At 40.9% G+C, this 22,724-nt stretch overlaps 1 protein-coding gene across 1 annotated transcript in view; it reads right to left on the reverse strand.

The window, feature by feature from the left end:
- Nucleotides 1-22,724, reverse strand: part of LOC126263581 (uncharacterized) — a 130,990-nt gene that overhangs the window by 67,017 nt on the left and 41,249 nt on the right. Inside the window, exon 4 of the mRNA XM_049960673.1 lies at nt 16,007-16,201. Within this exon, the coding sequence (XP_049816630.1) occupies nt 16,007-16,201 (195 nt within the window). The remainder of the gene's footprint in view (nt 1-16,006; nt 16,202-22,724) is intronic.

Here is a 22,724-nt window from a genome sequence, read left to right on the forward strand (position 1 = left end):
AACCAACTAATCACACTAAAAGGAAAGGGGGGGGGGTTTATCCCTATTGGTTGGTATTGTTTTGGTTCCATCTCTGGCGTGAACTTCCGCTTGTCAATTTTGCTTCTGAATGTATCCTTGTCTGATGTGTTATGTCAGTTTTTGCTTTTGTCAAATTCTTCTTGACTTCAGTTACCCAGGGTATTGATGCTTTAAGTGATACCTCATAGTCATATAGATGTTTAGTTGGTCTTTTTCCAGGTAATCTGTTTAGGTGTCCATAGAACTCCATTTGTCTGTTTTTTTTTTTTCTTCTACATCTATACTCCGCGAGCCACCTTACGGTGTGTGGCGGAGGGTACTTATTGTACCACTATCTGATCCCCCCTTCCCTGTTCCATTCACGAATTGTGCGTGGGAAGAACGACTGCTTGTAAGTCTCCGTATTTGCTCTAATTTCTCGGATCTTTTCGTTGTGATCATTACGCGAGATATATGTGGGCGGTAGTAATATGTTGCCCATCTCTTCCCGGAATGTGCTCTCTCGTAATTTCGATAATAAACCTCTCCGTATTGCGTAACGCCTTTCTTGAAGTGTCCGCCACTGGAGCTTGTTCAGCATCTCCGTAACGCTCTCGCGCTGACTAAATGTCCCCATGACGAATCGCGCTGCTTTTCGCTGGATCATGTCTATCTCTTCTATTAATCCAACCTGGTAAGGGTCCCATACTGATGAGCAATACTCAAGAATCGGACGAACAAGCGTTTTGTAAGCTACTTCTTTCGTCGATGAGTCACATTTTCTTAGAATTCTTCCTATGAATCTCAACCTGGCGCCTGCTTTTCCCACTATTTGTTTTATGTGATCATTCCACTTCAGATCGCTCCGGATAGTAACTCCTAAGTATTTTACGGTCGTTACCGCTTCCAATGATTTACCACCTATGGCATAATCGTACTGGAATGGATTTCTGCCCCTATGTATGCGCATTATATTACATTTATCTACGTTTAGGGAAAGCTGCCAGCTGTCGCACCATTCATTAATCCTCTGCAGGTCTTCCTGGAGTACGTACGAGTCTTCTGATGTTGCTACTTTCTTGTAGACAACCGTGTCATCTGCAAATAGCCTCACGGAGCTACCGATGTTGTCAACTAAGTCATTTATGTATATTGTAAACAATAAAGGTCCTATCACGCTTCCTTGCGGTACTCCCGAAATTACCTCTACATCTGCAGATTTTGAACCGTTAAGAATGACATGTTGTGTTCTTTCTTCTAGGAAATCCTGAATCCAATCACAAACCTGGTCCGATATTCCGTAAGCTCGTATTTTTTTCACTAAACGTAAGTGCGGAACCGTATCAAATGCCTTCCTGAAGTCCAGGAATACGGCATCAATCTGCTCGCCAGTGTCTACGGCACTGTGAATTTCTTGGACAAATAGGGCGAGCTGAGTTTCACATGATCTCTGTTTGCGGAATCCATGTTGGTTATGATGAAGGAGATTTGTATTATCTAAGAACGTCATAATACGAGAACATAAAACATGTTCCATTATTCTACAACAGATTGACGTAAGCGAAATAGGCCTATAATTATTCGCATCTGATTTATGACCCTTCTTGAAAATGGGAACGACCTGCGCTTTCTTCCAGTCGCTAGGTACTTTACGTTCTTCCAGAGATCTACGATAAATTGCTGATAGAAAGGGGGCAAGTTCTTTAGCATAATCACTGTAGAATCTTAAGGGTATCTCGTCTGGTCCGGATGCTTTTCCGCTACTAAGTGATAGCAGTTGTTTTTCAATTCCGATATCGTTTATTTCAATATTTTCCATTTTGGCGTCCGTGCGACGGCTGAAGTCAGGGACCGTGTTACGATTTTCCGCAGTGAAACAGTTTCGGAACACTGAATTCAGTATTTCTGCCTTTCTTCGGTCGTCCTCTGTTTCGGTGCCATCGTGGTCAACGAGTGACTGAATAGGGGATTTAGATCCGCTTACCGATTTTACATATGACCAAAACTTTTTAGGGTTCTTGTTTAGATTGTTTGCCAATGTTTTATGTTCGAATTCGTTGAATGCTTCTCTCATTGCTCTCTTTACGCTCTTTTTCGCTTCGTTCAGCTTTTCCTTATCAGCTATGATTCGACTACTCTTAAACCTATGATGAAGCTTTCTTTGTTTCCGTAGTACCTTTCGTACATGATTGTTATACCACGGTGGATCTTTCCCCTCGCTTTGGACCTTAGTCGGTACGAACTTATCTAAGGCGTACTGGACGATGTTTCTGAATTTTTTCCATTTTTGTTCCACATCCTCTTCCTCAGAAATGAACGTTTGATGGTGGTCACTCAGATATTCTGCGATTTGTGCCCTATCACTCTTGTTAAGCAAATATATTTTCCTTCCTTTCTTGGCATTTCTTATTACACTTGTAGTCATTGATGCAACCACTGACTTATGATCACTGATACCCTCTTCTACATTCACGGAGTCGAAAAGTTCCGGTCTATTTGTTGCTATGAGGTCTAAAACGTCTTTTTGATGACAGTTTTGATGTTTGATACTTTTTCTGTTGTCTCGGTGGTTTTTAGTCTGTATCCATCTTGTGTGTATCATTTCTCCTAAATCTAGTTTTCGATTCAATGAGAGCATTTCACTTGCATATGTGACTGTCGATTTGATTACAATAGTCCTGTTGATTCAATAATTTCAATGAGGTACTTAAAAGTGTTTGATTCTGTTGATTCACCATATTTTGTTTTAAGTTTCAGAATATCTCACTTTCTATTTTCAAATATAATTTTTTTATGGTAGTCTGCCAGATACTCAGTAAAGTTGTTGTCTCCATTTCATGCACAATATTTCAATGACCAATCCAGTTATCTTCTCAAGTATTGTGAATTTTGCTGTGATGTGTGCCTTCTGCCTGGACTCCAACCAAACTGAACTATTGCTGAGCACAAACCACTTTTTATAATCAAGTTCAGCTTCCAACACCCAGGCAACAAGTACATATAACAGCAAAATCCTCGGACCAGAATGGGACAATTGGGTCGGTAATTGAAATATTGTGCATAACATGGAATAAACAACTCTGCTGAACACTCCGAAGACCACCATTATCAATCACACTGAGAAAACATAAGAGATCACTTTTTTTGGAGGTGGGTGTTGACAGAAGGTGTAGGTGCTGCCCCCTCAGTGTGTACACAATTCACTACAAGCCTGTCTTGCTCCTTACACCAAGTTTCACAAATTTTTAGAAGCTCATGTATTCAAGGTTTTTAACAAATCTGTGCAGTAAAATTTGATACTTAGCCAGTCACAGTTTGAGTTTTGAGAAGAACATTTTTCAAACTTATCTATTAATTTATTCACTAAGCATAAATTTTTTTGCATGAATAAATATCACCAGCAGGAATCTTCTGCAACTTTTTCCAGCCATCCGATTGCATCATTCTGCATTATTATATGGCACTGCAAAATCCAGAGTGGAAAGAAAATAATGGAAGGAGTTACTCTAATAACAATTCCTTCATTGCATGCTTCCATCTGGACTCTGATACATGCCTCAGTTATGTTGTTGCTCATCACAGCACAGACGTTTGAAATGAGAACAGTACATAGCAATGTGACAAACACCCAGTTGCTAAGAGTACAACACTGGCAGGTACAAATTACGCAGGAAAACATGTTTCAATTAAGTAACTCACCCAAGATTTGTATGAGGTACTATCCCCTATCTCGACATTAACTTTGGGCCCTTTATGGAAAAAATGGATATCCTAGATCCAGATGACCAGAGTGAAATTTAAACCACTGTCCTCATGAATGTGAGTCCAGTGACTATCGCTGCACTACTTGCTCTGTACCTAATTATTAATCTGTGTTACAAGAAGTTTAAAAGGCAATTAATGGGACACTACACTGAGAAAATTCATCGGAATGAGAACTGGTATTTCTTTTTAATGTACATTTATAATTTTTCATCTTTTGTTCAAGAATAAAGTCCTTAATCTACTTCCAATCTGTGCAGGCTAAGACACACACAATTACATACAAAGAACTAATCATAAGCAGCCAACGGCATATTGTTTGTAAATGGAATAAGTAACCTCTGCAATACAAAAATGAAAATATGAGTTATTGTATGAAAGCATTTTTTGCAGAATCGAACTGTGCATAATTTCAGCTTCAGTTGACAGACTATTGTTATTTACTTTACTAAACGGGATACCATAAGTACAGCTGAAGTGAATTCTTTTGTCACCGATTCTGAGAAATCAGAAGTGTTTAATCTCTAGGGAAAAAACTGACTGAATTCAGCATATGATCAACTTCTCATCATTCTGCCTGCTGATAAACAAATACCATGAGTTTTCCAGTCATAGAATATTTTTCCAAATTGCCTTATATAGTTTTCTAGAGTTCAGACACTAACTGAATGAACAAGATCCTACTCTTATCTTTTTGAGTTATCTCAGCACCTTTCTAACTTTTTAAATGCCATTTCATTCAGTTTAACCTGAATTCTATTAAAAACTATGTAAACAGTAACAAATATTGTTGTCATTTTGTAGTTTTCTTTTACTTGGCCTACCCCATGCATTCCTCTGATGGTAAATTATGGAGAGTGTACAGATTAGTATGGAACTTTAGTCATAGACCACATGCTTGCAGATATCAAACTCAGTAGTAAAAGCAACAACTTTATTCAGAGAAAATAATGTGCCATGAATCAAGTCTCGAAAATAACAAAGTTGCCAACTGACTTCAGTCAGAACTTTGACTATTCCATATAATGGAGTAAGCTTTACAATGATGCAATGACTACCAACAAACGATGTGAACGCATGTTCTTACTAGCTATGAGAGTGGTTTGAAAAGTTCTCGAAATCACCGCGAGAGGTCAGCGCTAGTGCAATGAGTTGTTCACACGATATTCATTGGACTGTTGCCTGAAAACACATGCCACATCAGTGCTCTTGGAAGAGAAATGATGCAATGATGTGGCTCTGTTGTTGCACACGCGTAGTGATTTGCGAAGATGGAAAAAAATCGAGAGCCAAGCAGTGATTAAGTACTTCGTATAGAAAGGTATAAAAGAAAAGGACATTTATGCTGATTTCCAGAATATACTGGGGGACACTGCTCCTTCATATTCAACTGTTGGCAAGTGTGCAAACAAATTTAAATTTGGTTAGGAGAGCTTAGATGATGATCCACGCCGTGATCAGCCAAGATGTGTCACTACTCCAGAAATCATTGCAAAAGTGCACAAAATGGCCATGGAGGATCAGCGCCGATTGAAAGTGCATGAATGAATGAATGATTGATTGATTGATTGATTAATCGAGAGAGTATGGGACCAAACAGCGAGGTCATCAGTCCCGCAATTCCAAAGTAGGTTACGTAAGAAAGAGGGTCTGCTACAAGTGGACTGATTCAACCAGAGGAGTCAAATTATAAAAGAATGAACATTAAACACACACAGTAAAAACATAAAATGTGAGACCAAATCTAAAAACTGGAAAAAAAGGGGGGCAGTCATGGGGTCACAGACCGTGAAGACTGCAAAAGGAGTCCCAACCACAACCAACCCGCCCCTACTCCAAGACTAAATCGCGAACCTTATATCTGGGACTACTCAAGAGGACGTTGTTATCAGGAGAAAGAAAACTGGCGTTTTACGGATCGGAGTGTTGAATGTCAGATCCCTTAATTGGGCAGGTAGGTTAGAAAATTTAAAAAGGGAAATGGATACGTTAAAGTTAGATATAGTGGGAATTAGTGAAGTTCAGTGGCAGGAAGAACAAGACTTTTGGTCAGGTTATAAATACAAAATCAAATAGGAGTAATGCAGGAGTAGGTTTAATAATGAATAAAAAAAATAGGGGTGTGGGTAAGCTACTACAAACAGCATAGTGAATGCATTATTGTGGCCGAGATAGATATGAAGCCCACGCCTACTACAGTAGTACAAGTTTATATGCCAACTAACTCTGCAGATGACGAAGAAATTGATGAAATGTATGATCAGATAAAAGAAATTATTCAGATAGTGAAGGGAGACGAAAATTTAATAGTCAATGGTGACTGGAATTCGATAGTAGGAAAAGGAAGAGAAGGAAACGTAGTAGGTGAATATGGAATGGGGGTAAGGAATGAAACAGGAAGCCGCCTGGTAGAATTTTGCACAGAGCATAACTTAACTTGTATTCATGGAAGAAGCCTGGAGATACTAGAAGGTATCAGATAGGTTATATAATGGTAAGACAGAGCTTTTGGTAAGACAGAGCTTTAGGAACCAGGTTTTAAATTGTAAGATATTTCCAGGGGCAGATGTGGACTCTGACCATAAACTATTGGTTATGAACTGCAGATTAAAACTGTAGAAACTGCAAAAAGGTGGAAATTTAAGGAGATGGGACCTGGATAAACTGAAAGAACCAGAGGTTGTACAGAGTTTCAGGGAGAGCATAAAGGAACAATTGACAGGAATGGGGGAAAGAAATACAATAGAAGAAGAATGGGTAGCTTTGAGGGATGAAGTAGTGAAGGCAGTAGAGGATCAAGCAGGTAAAAAGACGAGAGCTAATAGAAGTCCTTGGGTAACAGAAGAAATATTGAATTTAATCGATGAAAGGAGAAAATATAAAACTGCAGTAAATGAATCAGGCAAAAACCAATACAAACGTCTCAAAAATGAGATCGACAGGAAGTGCAAAATGGTGAAGCAGGGATGGCTAGAGGACAAATGTAAGGAGGTAGCGGCTTATCTCACTACGAACCACTTGTAAGAATATCAAGAGCTCAGATGGAAACCCAGTTCTAAGCAAAGAAGGGAAAGCAGAAAGGTGGAAAGAGTATATAGGTCTATACAAGGACGATGTACTTGAGGACAATATTATGGAAATGGAAGAGGAGGTAGATGAAGATGAAATTGGGGATATGATATTGCGTGAAGAGTTTGACAGAGCACTGAAAGACCTAAGTCGAAACAAGGCCCCGGGAGTGGACAACATTCCATTAGAACTACTGACAGCCTTGGGAGAGCCAGTCCTGACAAAACTCTACCATGGGATGAGCAAGATGTATGAGACAAGCGAAACACCATCAGACTTCAAGAAGAATATAATTCCAGTCGCAAAGAAAGCAGGTGTTGACAGATGTGAAAATTACCGAACTATCAGTTTAATAAGTCACGGCTGCAAAATACTAACACAAATTCTTTACAGACAAATGGAAAACTGGTAGAAGCCAACCTTGGGGAAGATCAGTTTGGATTCTGTAGAAATGTTGCAACACGTGAGGCAATACTGACCCTATGACTTATCTTAGAAAATAGATTAAGGGAAGGCAAATCTATGTTTCTAGCATTTGTAGACTTGGAGAAAGCTTTTGACAATGTTGACTGGAATACTCTATTTCAAATTATGAAGGTGGCAGGGGTAAAATACAGGGAGCAAAAGACTATTTATAATTTGTACAGAAACCAGATGGTAGTTATAAGAGTCAAGGGGCATGAAAGGGAAGCAGTGGTTGGTAAGGGAGTGAGACAGGGTTGTAGCCTCTCCTCGATGTTATTCAATCTGTATATTGAGCAAGCAGTAACGGAAACAAAAGAAAAATTCATAATAGGAATGAAAATCCATGGAGAAGAAATAAAAACTTTGAAGTTCAATGATGACATTGTAATTGTCAGAGACAGCAAAGGACTTGGAAGAGCAGTTGAACGGAATGGACAGTGTCTTGAAAGCAGGATATAAGATGAACATCAACAAAAGCAGAACGAGGATAATGGAATGTAGTTGAATTAAGTCGGGTGATGTTAAGGGAATTAGATTAGGAAATGAGACACTTAAAGTAGTAAAAGAGTTTTGCTATTTGGGGAGCAAAATAACTGATGATGGTCGAAGTAGATTGGATATAAAATGTAGACTGGCAATGGGAAGGAAAGCGTTTCCGAAGAAGAGAAATTAGTTAACATCGAGTACAGATTTAAGTGTCAGGAAGTCGTTTCTGAAAGTATTTGTATGAAGTGTAGCCATGTATGGAAGTGAAACATGGACGATAAATAGTTTGGACAAGAAGAGAATAGAAGCTTTCGAAATGTAGTGCTACAGAAGAATGTTGAATATTAGATGGGTAGATCACACAACTAATGAGGAGGTATTGAATAGAATTGGGGAGAAGAGGAGTTTGTGGCCCAACTTGACTAGAAGAAGAGATCGGTTGGTAGGACGTTCTGAGGCATCAAGGGATCACCAACTTAGTATTGGAGGGCAGCGTGCAGGGTAAAAATCATAGAGGGAGACCAAGAGATGAATACACTAAGCAGATTCAGAAGGATGTAGGTTGCATTAGGTACTGGGAGATGAAGTGGCTTGCACAGGATAGAGTAGCATGGAGAGCTGCATCAAACCAGTCTCAGGACTGAAGACCACCACCACCACCAACAACAACAACAACAACAACAACAACAACATATCTGGAAATAAAAACCACTTTCACAGAGGAAACCAAGGACCAGGTCAGCCATCTGTAGATCATCTGCCAATATGAAATTTAAGGAAGCAGGAAAACTATACTTAGCACGAAGGGTTGAAAGAAGGGGACATGCCACCAATATGTGAGATATTATCAGACTGGTGCCACAACCAAATTGTGGGGGTGGGTCGTTATGTAGGGAGAAACAATGGGTGAGCCGGGTATCGCCAATGCATAAACGGCATAAAACAGTGGACTCCTTCTGTGAGGGACAGAAAGAAGTGCCTCTAACTGCAGTAGACTCCTTGATTGTGCGGAGTTTATTACTATGAGCAGTTAACACTCCAGATGGCATTCCACTGTTGGGCAAAGAAAGATTTGACGTAGATCTGCTTAGCTGCAGCTGGAATCGTGAAAGGAAATGGGCAGTATCTGCTTCTCTAGCCAAACGGTCAGCCAATCCATTCTCTGGGATTCCCACATGACTTGGGACCCAGAGAAAGACGACTGAACCTGTGGCACTCTCAAGGGCAGAGAGTGCATGGATGGCAGAGATCAAGGCGACACGAGAGTAGCATCAATGAATAGTCCGCAGGCTGCTCATGGAGTCGGAACAAATTAAAACACTATGGAGGGAGGCCTGAGAAACAAAGGCAGAAAGGAGGGGCCTGTGTATGTCTAGAAGCTCTGCTGTAAATACACTACATGACCCTGACAACAAATGGTGCTCAAAGCCAGTAGGAGACATGAAAGCGTATCCTACCTCATCAGTAGTCTTAGAACCATCAGTGTAAAAGATGGTGGCACCCTGGAACTCTGCAAGGATGGCACATAGAAGATGCTGGTAAACCATAGGAGCAACAGAGACCTTTAGGACCCTGGAAGAGATCGGTCCTAATCCATCCATCGTCTAGTCACCATCCGGGAGGGGGGAGGGGGAGGGGGGGGGTTATGGGAGGAAAGATACAGGGTGCAGTCCAGTGAGTGCAGATGGAGATTCCGGCAGAAGGTAGAACTGGCAATCCCACCTAGGGGTGCGTGTTAGGAGGGAGATGTCCCTCATTGGCGAAGAGCACAGGGTACACAGGATGGTGGTCACAGAATTGGCGAATGGCGACTGAGTAAGAAACAAGGAGTTGGCTCTGTCTGATGTGTAGAGGGGGAATCCCTGCTTCTGTGAGGAGACTATCAACAAGATGCACCCCACAATGATGGTCAGTGTCACAGAGTTCCAAAGTGGAAGGAGCTGCTAAGCCATAAACCGGACTCCCACAATCGAGTCTGGACAATACCAGAGCAAGGTAAAGATGGAGAAGAGTGGAACGGTCTACACCCCAAGATGTGTGAGCCAGGAGGCAAAGAGCATTAAGCTTCTGCATGAATGTAGTCTTTAGGTGGAGAATGTGGGGTAGCCATGTCAGCTTGTTATCAAAAATAAGGCCCAAGAAATGGGACTGTGCTACAACATCGAGGTGCTGGTTGCCTAAATAAAGTTCTGGATCAGGGTGTACTGTGGATCGATGACAAAAATGCATAACCCGCATTTTGGAGGGGAAAAACTGGAAGCCATTCATGGTGGCCCATGCAGAGGCCCGTCGGATGGTGCCTTGGAGCTCACTCAGCTGACACCACCAAGTGGGAGCTGCACCAGATGCAAAAATCATCAACGTACAACACCAGGGTAACCAGAGGCCCAACAGAGGTCACAAGCCCATTTATGGCATTTTTTTTTCTTTTTTTTTTAAGGAAGAGTGTGACACTTAGTACAGAACCCTGTGGGATACCATTCTTCTCAATCTGAGGGGAGCTGAGTGAAGTGCCAACTGGAACCTAGAAGAGCCGGTAAGATAAAAACTCGCGGATAAAAATCGGAAAGGGACCATGGAAGCCCCAGTCATGGAGGGTAACTAAAATGTGATGGCGCCTAGCCATGTCATATGCCTTATGTAGGTCAAAGAAAACTGCAACAACGTGCCGGCAGTGAGTAAAAAGTCTGTCAGATGGCTGATTCCAATCAGAGTAAATGATCAGTTGGAGATCACCCGCCCAGAAACCACACTGATACGGTGACAAAAGGCCCAGAGATTCGAGTACCCAACATAATCTGGAGTTGACCATCCTTTCCAGCATTTCACAAAGCACATTCGTAAGGCTAATGGGGCAATAGCTGTCTAGAGTCATCGAGTTTTCTCGGGCTTAAGGTCGGGGATAACTATACTGTCCTGCCATTGTGACATAAAAGCACCGGTGAGCCAAATGTGATTGAAGACCCTGAGGAGCTGTTGCCTCTGGGGAATGTCCAAGTGTTGAATCATCTGACTGAGAATGGAATCTGGCCCTGTGGCTGTCTCTTGTGAAGAGCTAAGAGCCTGCACCAATTCCCATTCAGTGAAAGGTGCATTATAGGGCTAAACGTGGTGTGGGATGAAATGGATGGGGTCTGTTCAATTCTGTGTTTCTGCTGGAGAAAGGTAGGAGGGTAGGAAGCGGACAACAATGCCATCACAAAGTGTGTCACAAGGTGTTCCCCGAGGACCAATGGATCAGTGCACAAAGCTCCTTGGAGGTTCAGACCCTGGACAGTTGACTGTTGCTGGCGGCCCAGAACGCTACAGAGTTTTGACCAAACCTGCAATAAAGAGGCATACGTCCCCAGGGAGGAAACATAGCACTCCCAGCATTCCTTTTTACTCCGCTTAATAAGGTAACAAGCCTTAGCTCGGAGATACTTAAAAGTGAGGAGGTTGGTCTGGGAGGGGTGTCGCTTAAATTGCTCCAGCGCCTGTTGGTGGTCCTGGACAGCGACTGCAATGTCCTTGGTCCACCATGGTACCGGCCGATGATGAGGGGGATAGGGGGACAGCAGTGCCAGCAGCATGGAGAAGAGTGGCAGAGATGCCTTGCATGGCTACATCAATGGAATTCGAGAGGGATGTGTCAAAGTGGACAGCGGGCATGTATAAAGGCCAATTGGCCCTGCGGAATGCCCAACGAGGGGACCTGTCTGCCTTGAGGCAGCAGGGGAACGATAATGTCACTGGGAAGTGGTCACTGTCACAAAGGTCATCATGGGATGACCAATGTAGGGAAGGCACAAAGACAGGGGTGGAGGTCATGAGATCGATAGCAGAGAAGGTGCCATGAGCGGCACTGAAGTGGGTAGGGCAACCATCGTCGAGGAGATACAAATAGAAGTCCGTGATAAGTTGTTCGATTACGATACCCTGACCCATTGAAGTGACGCTCCCCCACAGTGGATGAAGGGCATTGAAATCCCTACTAAGGAGGAGAAACAGGGTCAGGAGTTGCTGGATTAAGGTAGACAGTGCATCATAATCAAGTAGCTGACCTGGAGCGAGGTAGACATTGCAAAGGGTGATTGCCGGAGTCGTTTGCGCACTAACCGCTATCACTTCCAAGATGGTATGTAGGGGGATCCAGTCACTAATGACATCAAAGCGAACCAAAGAGCAAACCCACCAGATGCGATCCCAGGGCCAGCACGGTTTCGACAGAATGCCCAATAACCATAGAAAGTTGGAGAGTGGTCATCACGGAAATATGTTTCTTGGAGAACAAGACATAACACAGAATAAGAGGAGAGAAGACGTTGCATTTCCATTAGATGATAATAGTATTTGTTGCGGTACAACTGGATGACCAAGGAGGTGGTCAGGTCACTTTGTCAGTAGTTGTCACCGACAAGGATGGGGTGACATTCATAAATAGGATGTCAGACTCAAGTTGCGAGAGGGTAGTTGGCACTGCCGGGGATTTATGTTTGTTCTTCTTCTCTTTCTGAGGTGGAGGGGGGCGTAACACAGGGGGAGTACAAGCATCTGCAAGATCGGGGACCGAAAGAGAGCAGGCGACCTTGGGGCGCACAGATGGTGCACCTAGTGACTGAATGGTGGTGCGAGTCTTCTGGCCTGAGAGATACCAGGGAGAGGGTTCCTGGGAGAGAGCCTTATCACCAGCAGATGCCGAAGAAGGGGGGCACTACTTCTGCCGATGAGGGGGAGTGACCCCCTGATGGGAGGTAGTGGGAACTGCAGGGTAGGTGGAGGGGAGAGTGGGGCAGGGCTGGGGTAAGGACGAGGGAGGAGGAGGAAAGGAAATAACAAAGGCAAAAGTTGAAGACAGTGACACCGGATGGAGTCTCTTATACTTATGCCACACCTCAGCACAAGACAGGCGATCCAGGGACTTTTATTCTAGTATCTTTATTTCTTATCTTGTAAGCCGGGCCATCCAGCGAGCAAGATGAGTGATGGTCAGCACAGTTTACACACACAGGCGGCGGAACCCAAGGGCTTCCCTCATGGACTGGGTGGCCACAGTCGCCACACAAAGGGTCTGCCATACAGCGAGAAGACATATGCCCAAAATGCAAGCAACGAAAGCACCGCGTAAGTGGAGGTATGTACAGCTTCATGTCACATCTGTAGCACATAACCTTGACCATCTCTGAGGGTATCCACCTCGAAAGCCGGAATAAAGGCGCACTAGTATCGGTGCGGTTGTCTTTGCAACCCTTCTGCACATGTTCAACAAAATGAATGCCACGCCACTCCAGATTAGCCCGGAGTTCCTCATCAGTTTGCAGGTCCCTACGAAAAATGACGCCCTGGACCATATCCAGAGATTGGTGAGGAGTGATAGACACTGGGACGTTGCCAAGACGATCACAGGCATGAAGAGCTGTGGATTGGGTGGCAGAAGCAGCTTTGATCAACAGGGAGCCTGACCACATCTTACTAATAGACTCCACTTCACCAAACTTGTCCTAGATATTTTCCACAAAAAACAACGACTTTGTGGCGGTGAAAGTGTCCCCATCAATCCCTAGTACAGACAATGTAATGGGGAAAGGGTTTCAGCCCAAGATGGTGAGCCTGGCCCTCCTCCCATGGGGTAGCCAGGTCATACGAGGCAACATTTATGGACCCTTCACCATTCCAAGAGACGGCCATGTGAGAACAGTCAGATTTTTGCAGCTTGATATGCTTCATGCACCAAGCATCCACCCACTCTGACCACAGCAAGGGCCGTCTGGCATGGCGGCCATTGCCGGAGTTCCAATGATCCCAGAAGACAAGCAACCACTCCTTGACACACATGGGGAAGGAACAGCTCAGATATCAGTAGTGTGATCCCTGTGTTGTGAATTGGCTCAGCCATATGGGCACATAACAGCCCCAGCACACGGACTGGCTACATGTGCTGGTGACCCAGCAGGGTGGAAAGGGGCTACAGTGGGGAATGGAGAGGGGAAGGGAGGGGGGGGGGGGGAGGAATCCACACCGTAGATGCTAGGGAAGTAGTTCTTCCCTATATGGCTCACACTAAAAACAGAAAATTTTGAAGTGGAGGTCAAATATCAAGTGGGGACGGAACGCCAATAGGGTGAATAAACAGGCAAAAGGCACAAAATTGCAACCAATACAGGAAACCAGGCGAATAGCCAGGTCAACATACATCAGAACACAGAGAGGGGTAGGAGGTGGCAATGGGAAAGGAGTAGGGATAGGGAGGGAGGGGTAGGGAGAAAGAAACACAGCTAGGGAATGAAGAATGAGCTGCAATAGCTCGGGGCTCAATGTGCGCCACGCACGAACTCATGAAAGAACAGTGAGCCCCAGGGGGAGGGGGTGTGAGAGGGGGGGGGGAATTGTGTGAAATTGCTCATGCTTGCCAGATGTCATCTGAAAGGGTGTATCAAATTTTAACTGAAGAATTAAAAATGAAAATAATATCTGCAAGATGGGTGCCACGACTCTTGATGCACGACCGCACACGTGCCTTCACCACTGCAAAATTACATGAACTAAGGTATGAATTGTTGCCACACCCACCTTATTCACCTGATATGGCTCCGTCAAACCTCCATCTCTTCCCAAAACTGAAAATTTTTCTTGGTGGACGAAGATTCACTTCAAATGAAGAATTGATAGCCAGAGTTGATTACTATTTTGCAGGCCTGAAGGAAACTCGTTTTCAAACTGGGATCAAGGCACTGGAACATCGTTGGACCAAGTGCATTAATCTATAAGGAGACTACGTTGAAAAATAATAAAAGTTCAGTTACGTAAGTACTTTTTTTCTATTCCATTCTGGGAACTTTTCAAACCACCCTCGTATTTTGATTTTCTTTTCAACATTTTGCATTCCTTAAGCAGCTCAAGGTAAGACAGCTTTCAGTGTCACCTCCAAAACTAACACACACACTCACTCTCTCTGCCACCCCCCCCCCCCTCCTCCTCCTCTCTCTCTCTCTCTCTCTCTCTCTCTCTCTCTCTCTCTGTGTGTGTGTGTGTGTGTGTGTGTGTGTGTGTGTGTGTGTGTTCTTCCAACAAAAATAATGATAATTCTTTTATCTTTGTAGTACAATTCACCTCATCCTGAGTATTATCCCCAGGTTGAAGAAAAGTTCTAAGAGGGGTAAAAGGGAAAGTTCTCAAACCCTTCTGAAATACCTCTCAGAAATGCCTTATTTTGAGACTTGTCTATGAAAACTGAAAAATAGTACTGTGATCAGTACGATCAATGTCATATGGAGGTATACAGGAATTTCATAAAACGAGATAAATAATTTTTACTATACAATCCTTGTATTTTTAATGTTCTAATTTATTTGTAAATCAAACTGTGATTAATTGCACTTGAGAGGTTCCATAACCAATGGTCACAAGAGCTAATAACAATAATACGGCAATGTGCAGCAGCAGTAACATGCACTCATTTCACAGGAATAAAGACAGGGAGGTAAAAGCACTGGCACAAGTTTAAACTAGACTGCAAAACCTAAGTCAAAAAATTTATTCACTCCCAGAAATCTATTACCATGCACACAGATGTACAAAAAGTGAACAAAAATTTAGTAACAGACTTAGTCACTTTAATAAAAACTGTATTTATATATGGCTTCAAAAACTTATTTTTCAGTTATAACTTGGATGTACATAAACAAAATCAAAGCACAACATACTACAAGACATTCAAAATGAAATGAGGCATTTTTACTAAAACATGCAATTTACATTTAAACTCACAACATATAGCCCTAGAAGTGCAGAAGGTGTAAAGTAGCTTGTCTTCAACAAAAACTTTGTAATAAACTTGGGTTACAGAAAGAGGAGAAGGAGCAGGAACAGAAATAGGTGGTAACTCTACTATAGTGTAATGCATAGTCATTTCACAATACTACATTTCACAGTGCAACTATTTTTTCTAACAAGTTGCATGAACATAAATGGAATATAATTCCAGACATTAAATAAAATTGGAATATATATTTAAAAACATTTATTTCCATTTAAAAAAATACAAAAGTAAGAGCAATTAAAGTGTAGAAGTGCAAAATAACAAAAACAGAAATGAAAATCAATGTTCTCAACAAAATCTATATGGTTCAAAACAAATTAAGCAAATGCAATTACAAACACTACATAAGATGCTTTCACTGATGGATAAATATCTAGAAACTGGGGATGAAAAGATGTATCACATTTACAATGAGCCCTTACTCACCACTTTTCCCCAGTTAAATGGAAAGAAATACACAATATGTGATATGTCCAGGAAAATAAACAAACACGTCACTAGAAGACTGAACACTGTCACAAACATCATAAGGCGAAGCCGGCCAATTAAGGGAAGCATAAAGAGTCCCACTTTCACTGTACCCGAAGAACACAGGCAGGCAAGGCAAGCAACGGATGAAATCTGAAACAAGAAAGAAAAATTTCTGTGAGGCACATTGCTCTAGAACCTATCTTATAAGAGTGTAGTTAGATCTGACATCAGATGAAAAAAAGCTATTTTCTCAGATTGTCCATGCAATCAGGTGAGAAACTGATTTGGCTTATTACGGAAATATTTAACATTTAAAACAGAAATAATAAGCTTATGCTAATTGTTTCAACAATTGTTAGAATGTTATTTATCTGATATCTTCTGTTGAGATTAATATGAAATTTGTAATATCAGATACAGAAGCACCAATTTCTAAGCATACACTGTGTAGTCAGAAGTCACAAGAACATTTTTAAGAACATTTTTATTGTATATCATTTTCGTTTTCAGTTGACATTATTTCATTGATTTATATACCTTTAATTTTGTTGATTTCAAGAAAGTGTGTTTAATTGATGGGCAATAGGCTACACGGTACCAGGAGGGAAAAATTTCAACATTTTCTGTTTGGAGAAGAAAAAAACTCTGACATCAAATGATCTACAGAGTAATAAACTTTATGTATGGGTGGCATCTTAAACCACAAAAGTGCAATTTCCACTGATGTAATATTATGGATTTTATTCTATATTAGTACCACTTAATGAGCCACACTTTAAACTGGGAATAGGAGAATACTTGCATCATTGTTGGGATAATTACAATGTCGATTATACAAAAGTGGTAGTGTTAAATCACAAAATATTCGTCACATATAGGAAGACTGGCAATTGACAAAGGAGGGTAAGGAAATGATGTAACAACTACAGAATTGGAATTTCATACAAACTAGTGTTCATATTTATGGAAACTACTGCATTTTGTAGTTGAACATTTGAACTCCATGATCAATCACAAAATTGGTCAACTAGAATTAAAGACAAATGCAGTGAACTATTTGTAAGTCCACTTTCCAATGACATTTACATTCCAGTCTAATGTTCAAAACTGAGTGTGTTATCAACATAAACATACAGAAAAATACAAACTGTGAAAGAACCATATTTACTTCTTTGCTTATTTGTTATGCCGAGTGTGAGCTGTGGAGCATTGGGAGGTTTCTAGAAGTCACTATACAGACCATCTGCCAACTGATTATTATTACTGCTCATGTTAGAAACTAAAATGTGTCTTATTAAAAATTTACATAATTCACATATTATACTGCACAGTAAAACACTGCCTCACCAGTTGGCAAAGCCTGATCTATGTTCTGCTTAAAGCCGGAAGCTGGATACCTAACTATGAAGCTTTGCAACATTTGGCAGAAGAGAATAACCACACTGGCACATCTGAATAGATTAAACATTAAAGTATGCATGGAACTTTAAGAAAAATGTGTTGAAACATACTGAAAGACACAACGGGCCTGAACTCAAAATTAGTGAAAGAAGAGTAACACAGGGTTGCAAAAACTGGACTACATGAGCTATCAATAACCTTAATTACCTTAAATGACAACAATGCCATAAATACGAGCAGCTGGTGTGAGGATGGTAATTCTTTAACTGGCCAATACAGCTAAGGAAGCAATGTAATAATTTCAGGTATGATAGTACATTTTGTTCCACACAGACTGGTAATCATTCTGACATAAGATACACAAGACTGTAGCAATCAATAGCTATTCTGTGCTTATTTTCTCAAGTCAGGTGGTGAATAATGTGGGCCATAACAAAAATATGGAAAAAAACTTGTGGTGGGAGGCATCACATTTCATCAGTTAAAGTGGCAGTAAATAACAACAGAAACAAAAAACTGTATAAGCATTTGAAGACTTTTCAAATGTTTTTATGCTGTATGAGATGAATCGGAACACAGACAGCTAATAGCGTAAATAATGAAGTAATGCCAAGTGTCTGTATTAAGTCATTCAGTGTATGAATAAATTAAACATATCCTGAGAATTAATAGCACTAAAGTTAGAGGAATAGTAAAATAAAAATAGGACACTTCATATTCATAAACCACAAATTTTTGAAGACTTGACATGAACAGCTTTGTGCGAGGAAAATCTTATCAGTGGATGCTGCATCATAATACCGAAAATAAGAGGCTACACAGGCTAAATAGTGTCTATAAATGCTGCAACATTTTCATTAAAGGACATTCTGCTGCACACAAGACTCTTCACTGGTGACACGAGGTGAAGTTATCACCACAACCAGAAACAAAATCAAATGTTAGTCAGCTGTTTGGGCTTTTAGGTTATGGGGGTTCACTGTTTGAAAGTGCTAAGAACATACCATTTACACAATCTAATTTGTTTATTTCTTAGAAGTTTTATATGTCAGTTAATTTCCATCTCTAAATTGTTTCATATACGTATAGGTTAAGAGGGCAAGTAGTGCTGTCTACTGGCAGTATGGAAGAGCAATTAACTCTCAGCTGGATTACTGAGAGGCCATCTGTCAGTATGTATACCAGCATCATAGGGCTACTGAGAAGTCATCTGTCAGCATGTGTACCAACAACATACAGCCTCTACAGCCATGGAGAAGAACAAACAGAAAGGAATAACCATCAGAAGTAGCCTGTTTAGCTACAATTTTGTAGACAAATGAAATCACCATACACTGGATTAGTGGTTGCTAACTGAACGCTATGTAACATTTAAATAGTGTTGTACAACTGCTTTAGGAATATGTAATGCTGTTCGTGTGCCTTAGCACAATAGTTAAGTAACCAAACCATATAAATAAATAACTCACCTACAAATATGATTTAGTTGCTGAGCCATAACTGTAGTGGAAGGCATTTTGGTAAGTCGTGGGTAGCTAGTTATTAGTGTCAAAGACTGAAGTCAGGAACCAGAAAAGGCTGTTGTGGCCTAACAATAGAGTTCAAATTATCAACCCTGAGGTGTTGGCACAACAAAATACGGTTTACGATGAAGAAAGTCTGCCAACAGAGCAGCTGACAAGTTTCCCTACAATCTGTGGGTGGAATGCACCGAACACAGTAACAGAATGTGGAAAATTACACAGTGTAGCTCATACTCTCTCAATTTACAATGAGTAATTAGCTCTGACTTCTTCTTGGTTGGCACTACAGTCCTTGAAGAACCTTGGTCTCCTGTATCACCTGCCTCCATTCTTCTCTGTCCATCGCCTTCCTTCTCCAATTTCTTATTCCATTGCCTTTAGATCTTCTTCCGTATCGTCCAGCCGCCTTTTCCTGGGTCTACCTCTTCTCCTTCTCCCATCAGGTTTTCCCATGAAAACTTTCTTGACACTCCGAGTTTCTGGCATTTTCTGTACATGTCCTGCCCATCTTATTCTTCCCTGCTTAATTTTAACAACAATATCCATCAGTCCAAAAAGTATTTGTAGTTCTACATTTGTCTTTACTCTCCAGCCATCTTCCTCTCTCACTGCTCCAAAAATCCTTCCCAGTATCTTATCTTTCCCATCTCAATAACCAGTTCTCCTCCTTTAATGTTAATACCCAGCCTTCTGATCCATATATTACTATAGGTCTTAATATGGTCATGTATATTTCGATTTTTGTATTCCTACTAACATTCCTGGAATTAAATACATTCTGCAAGGCAAAATAGCAACGATTTCCACTGGCTATCCTTTCTTGAATTTCTACTGCTACTTTATTGTTCTCCATTATTACAGAACCTAAATATTTAAATGTTTTCACTCTTTCATATTCTTTCCCATTCATTACTATTGAATTCTTTTTTCCATTTATATTGGGCTCCCCCATCACCATATACCTTGTTTTGTTTATATTTACTTCTAAACCTACTTCTCTTGCTGCTTCCTCTAACGTATCCTTTAGTGCCCTTACATTCCTTGCCATTAATGCTACATCATCCGCATATGCTACCACTTGAACTTGTCGATTAAGTATTGTTCCTCCTGGGTTTATCAGCATTTGCCACATCACCTTTCCTAAAACTAAATTAAATAGCATTGTAGAGATCACATATCCCTGTCGTAGCCCTCTCTGTACTTTGAATTCACCAGACAGTTCTTGCTCTATTCTTACTTTACACACTGTTGCTTTCATTGTCATTTCTGTTAAATTGACCAGTTTTAGTGGGATTCTAAATTCTTTCATGCTCTGTATAATTTTCTTCCTGTGTAGGCTGTCGTACGCATGCTTAAAATCAATGTACAACTGATGTAGTTGCTTGTCATACTCATAAAACTTCTCTAGCACTTGTCTTAATAAAAATATCTGATCCATTGTGGATCTGTTCCTCCTAAATCCAGCCTGATAGTCTCCCAATATCCCTTCTATCATCCCTTCAAATCTGGGGGCTAAAATTTTACTAAATATCTTATACGTTACGTCCAAGAGAGTGATTCCACAATAATTGCTACATTCTGAGTTGTCACCTTGTCAATGGGCAAATAATTCCCATGTTCCAATCCTTAGGCATTACCTCCTTTATCCATATTTCCTTTATCAATTCAATTCATGGACTGCCTCCTCCATTTTCTTTCCCCCATATTTTAATAATTCGGCCCCTAAGCTGCTTTCTCCTGCTGCTTTATTATTTTTTAGGCTCTTCACTTCCTCTAGCTCTGGTACTACTTCCTCTTCCCAATCCTCTACATCTGATTCCAATTCAGAGTCCTGTTCTCTTTCATTCTCAATCATGATTCCTTCTTCTTTATCCCATTCTTTACCATTAAGCAGTTCAGTAAAATACTTTTGCCACCTTTCTAGGACTTTGCTTTGATTTCCAATTAGATTTCCGTCCTTATCCTTATAGAACACTGCTCGAGGCTGGAAACCTTTCTTCAAATCTCTTGTTCTTTCATAGAACCTTCTGAACTCTTTATTAGTCTCCCATTTCGTCCAGCTGTTCTATCCTGCTCCTTTCATGCTCTCTCTTCTTTACCCTACAAAGCTTATCCGCTCTTTTCCTCTTTTCTGCCGCTAACCTCGTGTTCCTTTGCAACATTCTACATCTTGCTTCGTTTCTCTCGTGTATTGCCATTATGCATTCCTCGTCAAACCACTTTACCACCCTTCTGTGTTGCTCTCTCCACAGTATCTCTTCTGCAGCTACGTTAATGACAGTTTTCAACAATTCCCGTTTAGTTTCTACATTATCTTCATTCCCTGTGTTTCTCCCTGCTTCCAATATCTCTCCTAGTTTCTTCCTATATTTCCTTGGTTTGGAGTCTTTGTATATTATGTTTCATTCTTATCTTATTCCTTTGGTTTCTTACCAAATCTATCTTCTGCCTATATCTAATTCATACTAATTAGGGGTCTGTGTCTCCCTCTGCAGCTGCTAACTTCCATAATATCTCATGCATGCCTTTTGTCTATGAGCACGTGATCTATTTGGTTTCTTGTGTTTCCATCTGGTGATACCCATGTAACATTTCTTAATATCTTTCGTTGGGTGATAGATGCTTTTTATTATCATGTTCTTCCCACTGGCGAAGTCTATCAGTCTGAGCCCATTATCATTACTGTCGTCGTGTAGGCTTTCCTTTCCTATTATACTTCTATGTACCTCTTCTTTCCATATTTTTGCATTTAGGTCTCCAAGTATTATTTTCACATAATGCCTTTCAATTTTACCTACTTCTTCGAATTTAGCATAAATATATCCTTTGCATCTTCATCTGCCTCCTCTGTAGGGGTGTAGACATTCATTATTGTAACATTAAAAAATTTTGTCCTTATCCTTAAAGAACACATTCTGTCACTTATTGCCATAAAACCAATTACATTAGCCTTTACAGGCCTATGCAGAAGGAAACCAGTGCCATAAAGGACTATCTCCACCGCTATACATCATTAAATGTTCCCCCGACACTATCATTCCTTGTCCTTTCCATCTAGTTTCTTGTATTGCTGCTTTTTCAGTTATTACTTATCTAGTTCAATCCCAATTTCTTGTAGCCTGCCAGGTCTCTTGAGTGTCCTCATGTTCCAGGTGGCTATCTGAATATCCATGTTCCTTCTCTTTAACCATTTTTCTTGCCGGGTCGTCAACGAGCAATCCTTTCCATTCTGAGGCATGTTTATAGTATCCGCAACAGCACTTTTTCCGGGGTGGGGTTGTTATCCTCACACCCAACCCCCAACTTGGAGGACCTGGACTTTTTAGGGTTTACTCCCCTAGGAGAGTTGGCTTCCCTATGTCTATAGATAAGCTCTGACTAATTAAAGCAATATTATTTTAATCTGAAAAAACATGGTAAATAAGACTTCTCCATCCATGTCTGTAATACCAACAACATAGGCAATCACTGGAAACTATTTGTCTGTACACTACAATCCAGTTTTCCATATTTGATACTATATATTTCACAAGTCCTGGGTGTATCCATTTCAATACTGCACAATTCATTATTGTTCAAATGTGCTGTGATTAATGTTTTGACAGAAGACTAAGTAAAACATCATGGAACTGCAAATAAAAGAACTGTTTACAATTGTTAGATGACATCACATAGCAATGTAATTGACTACCGAGAACAGAAAAACACATAAAATAATCAGAGTAAATGAATACAGGCAATATCTCACT

The sequence above is a fragment of the Schistocerca nitens genome, chromosome 6 (assembly GCF_023898315.1).
Source record: "Schistocerca nitens isolate TAMUIC-IGC-003100 chromosome 6, iqSchNite1.1, whole genome shotgun sequence".
Lineage (NCBI taxonomy): Eukaryota > Metazoa > Arthropoda > Insecta > Orthoptera > Acrididae > Schistocerca > Schistocerca nitens.